Source organism: Orbicella faveolata, unplaced genomic scaffold, assembly GCF_042242905.1.
Source record: "Orbicella faveolata isolate gen_17 unplaced genomic scaffold, um_ofav_v1 contig_24, whole genome shotgun sequence".
In the NCBI taxonomy this organism is placed as follows: Eukaryota; Metazoa; Cnidaria; class Anthozoa; order Scleractinia; family Merulinidae; genus Orbicella; species Orbicella faveolata.
The window spans coordinates 14,015,021-14,018,866 of NW_028301552.1; the positions used below are offsets into that span (position 1 = coordinate 14,015,021).

The following is a 3,846-nucleotide window of genomic DNA, read 5'->3' on the forward strand; positions in this document are numbered from 1 at the left end:
AGTTTTGCATAGAATGCAAGTCAAGTAGTAAATTGAAAGTGTGCACCTTTCGGACTTAAAAAGCTTTGGAGGACAGCAAAATTCGACTTTTTGTTCGCAATTGGACACGTACGATTTTGGGGGAGAGGGGGGGGGGGGCTTTTAACTAGGAATAGGTGACCTGGCTACTTGCTGTAACCCACCATCAGTGAAATTTAGTGTACATGTTAAAAAGTAGATTGCTTTCCTGAGTAAGTTATTGCAGCTGTTTTTATTTCTCGAAGGATCCAAGCTCAACTCTAATTGCTTTTGTTGACTACTTTACATCGAGAATTTTTAAAGTTGTTGTTTAATCAAGGTGATTGAACTTTTATGACATTTACCGAGAGCTTCGAATCCACCGAAGGAAAAAAGATGGCGGCTCTACATTTTACCACAGTACCTTGCGAACCTAACACAGCCTGTAAGGCACAAAGAAAGACAAATTCTTACAATATTTGTCTCTGTACTAAGGACTTTGTGTATGCTAGCTTTTAAGATTTTGTAACTCTTCTGTGCGTTTTTATGAACGTTGTTAAGGCTTTGGCTCGCTAAGAACTGTGGGTAAATGTACCAGTCGCCATCCTTTTTCCTACGGAGGATTGGTAGCCTGCGAACAGGCTCCCGCGAAGGCTGAAAAATATTCGGCGAGTTCCCTCTTGTTACCAGACCGCTCTCAGCTCGCTCCGCTCGCCCTATACCACACTCGGCTAGCTCGCACTAAAACCCAACCGGGTGCTTGTTCGTAGGCTACGAGTTAATAATTATATGTCTTAGTTTTGTTGTTGCTGTTTAAAAGATATTGAAAATATAACCACTGTAATGCTTCAAGATTGCAAAAACTGTAGATGGTAATGGTTGTCGTCTGTTTCTGGGCCGCCATGATAGCTACAGTGTATATGTCTAACAAAGGAACCTTTTGCTCTAACCTCCTCCCTTCAGTTTCATTCACAGTCTTGATTCTGTTATTTCCAGTGGATGTATTCTCCTGACGTGATCATCACCAATTGTAGACATTCCAGCGTTAGACATCGAAAACTTCAAAACGAAATTTGTTTTACCCAGCATTTTAATCACGGCGATTCTAAATCTCCTGTATTTTATCGAATAAATGACAGGATTGCAGCAGCTATTCGCAAATCCAACAAGCATGGCAACGGTTCCGTAAGGTCCTGGTATCTTCTTCCCTGTTCCAATCTCTACGAAGAGCAAAATGCAAAACGGTGACCAGCATACCAGGTAAACCAAAGTCACAACCAGTAACGTGACCACCCCTTTGTTTCGGCTCAGTTTGTTGGCCATCTTTGCCTGCTTGTTTGTAGTCGAAGGACAGTTATTTTCCCTGTTGTTCGCCGACGTTTTGCGGTCCGTGTACGTAACATCTTTGATGCGTCGAAGTTGCTTTCGGATAACCCGAGCAATCTTCCAATACACGTACACCATGGAGATCAAAGCCAGGCCGTAAGTGCCAGACACAACGGAGATGGCAAAACCAAAGTTCAAACCATATTTGGACCAATCTTCCGCCTTACACCAGCCGATGTAACTTATAAAGCACTCGTAAGAACTTACACCAAATAAAGGCAGAAACGCCCAAACGGCGGAGTAGGCCCATAAAACGAAACACAATATAATGGCGCGTGACTTTGTCATTTCAAGTGGATAAAACAACGGACGAGCAATTGCCAGATAGCGATCAATCGATAACATCATCAGATGCATAATAGACGAAATGCAGAATAAAAAATTTCCAAATCCGTTGAACATGCCCCAGATTTCCCCGCATCTCCATGTACCTGTGTTGACAGCATCTAGTGCGCATGGCATTACCAACGTAGCTACAAGAAGATCCGCGATCGATAACGAGATTAAAAAATGTGAGTTAACGATGGAGTTGAGCACATTTGAGTAACGAAGAACAACCATAACGGCAATATTTCCTACTATAGTCAACATGACAACAATAACCATTATGGCGACAATAATAATTGTCCAGACTTGAGGTATATCGACAAGCTTGATGTTGTCGTTGGTTTCTTTGGTGTCTTCTGTCGATAATGTGTCGTTCATAACGTTTGCTATCAAAAAAGAAAAAAAAATAGACATGCATCATTAAGAATCGTGATTGTAATGGCTACACTACTCATTATATCCATGCATGTATATTGTCATATTAAAGGGAATATGAACTGCATTAAGACATTTACCCACTACACGATTCGCTGCCGACTATTATCAAACTGTCCATTATACTTGTATGTTTTTATCAATATAAACGAACAACACACAAGGTTTCAATCGTAAGCCACTGAGGAACGAGATTTTGTGCTGTTTACACACTGCTTCCTTTTCCTTCAAACCCAAACTAAATAAAAGAAGACTATGCTACAGATATATGTTTTACAGCAACAATTCGAGCACAAATGTATGTCAATTCAGGCAGTATTCGCCAGCTTTGGAGGAAATATCAATGATATTGATCAAAGTGCCGCACAATAATATAAAAACGAGGAAGTCACTCCGCTCTATCCTTTTTTAGTTTCTCTTCATCCCCACCCTCCTCCTTCACCAGCACAAACCTTCGACGGACTTTATAAAGGACCTACGAAAAAAACTTGCAAAGAGCTCCGCCGATAAGCTAACTTCCGTGTAATAATTTAGTAAATTTCCTGATGATTCATTTAGCTTCGTGATTTTATTGCTCTGTTTTCATCATGTACTGCGATTTTCTTGTATACGATCGCGTTTCTTGCATATCCCGGCGTTATTTATGTCCAAACTACGGCGGAAAAAGTTTTGAAGACGGAGGTTTTACTCTGAAAATGCATAAAATGTATTCCGTCCTCATTATGCCAAGTGAATTCAACAGGGCGACAATCACCGATCATTTTGGATTTGTGTTTGAGGAAAACTCGGGGAGGGAAATCCCATGATTACCGTGACGCCATCGTTTTCGATAAGCTTCGTTTTTAAAATGTTTTCTGTCCACACGAAAGCCGGCGTCTTTAATTTCCTCTTGTTTGAACTGAGCGTTATTGAAAAGCTCCGTTTTTCGTGGCGGATTAGTGTGGACGGTACGCCTAACCAGAGAAATAAAGCTGCGTTTTCAGAATTATCCGGCGAAGTGTGGACGCAGAATGACTCTTATTTTGATTAGCAAAGCTCAGTGTTTCCTTCAGTCGTGTACAAATAAAGCAGTCTCTCTATTAAGGAATCATCATGCTGTACAAGACGTTTCCATCTACAGCTGTAGTTGACATTTTGACCATGTCGATTATATAAAGGATGAAATAAAAAATCTTTTGTCAGTTAAACAGGTCGACAGGCGGGGTTTCAATATTTAGCACACGTCTGTTGCCATTAAATGGCACAGAGATGTCGAAAAGATACCCTAGCTGCATTCAACATTCGCTGTACTTACCACTGGATGTCGCAATCCTGTTGAGATTTTAAAAGAGTAATCGATTTTAAGGAGATGTTTATTTCATTGTTTGTTTGTTTGTTTTTTTTTTTGGCTTTATTACAACTGCTAAGTAACGGCAAACAAAAAATGATCTTCAGATAAATACACGCGGTTTTAAATATGAAAAACAAAAGCAAAAATAAAAACACGTCGGGGAGGATCTGCATCCACCGTTACATTAATACCACACCGCAGATTGGCCGTGTCTTTAACATGTTCTTCAAATTTAAAAACGTGCATGCTTTATGCGAAGGTAAAGATGTCACCTTTGAAAAATCCGAACAAAAATACACCCTGCTGCTTTTATTTTTGGCAAAAAAGCTGGGCTTTATTCGTCAGAACTGGGTTGATTGTCTCGAGGTTAC

The 3,846-nt window shown here is 40.3% G+C and overlaps 1 protein-coding gene across 1 annotated transcript; it reads right to left on the minus strand.

Annotated features, from left to right (window-relative positions):
* Positions 1-231: 231 nt before the first annotated feature.
* Positions 232-2,111, minus strand: LOC110069690 (trace amine-associated receptor 1-like). Its single transcript, XM_020777219.2, has one exon. The coding sequence runs from the start codon at positions 2,086-2,088 to the stop codon at positions 967-969; it is 1,122 nt and encodes a 373-aa protein (XP_020632878.2). The 5' UTR covers positions 2,089-2,111; the 3' UTR covers positions 232-966.
* Between the last annotated feature and the right edge of the window lie 1,735 nt (positions 2,112-3,846).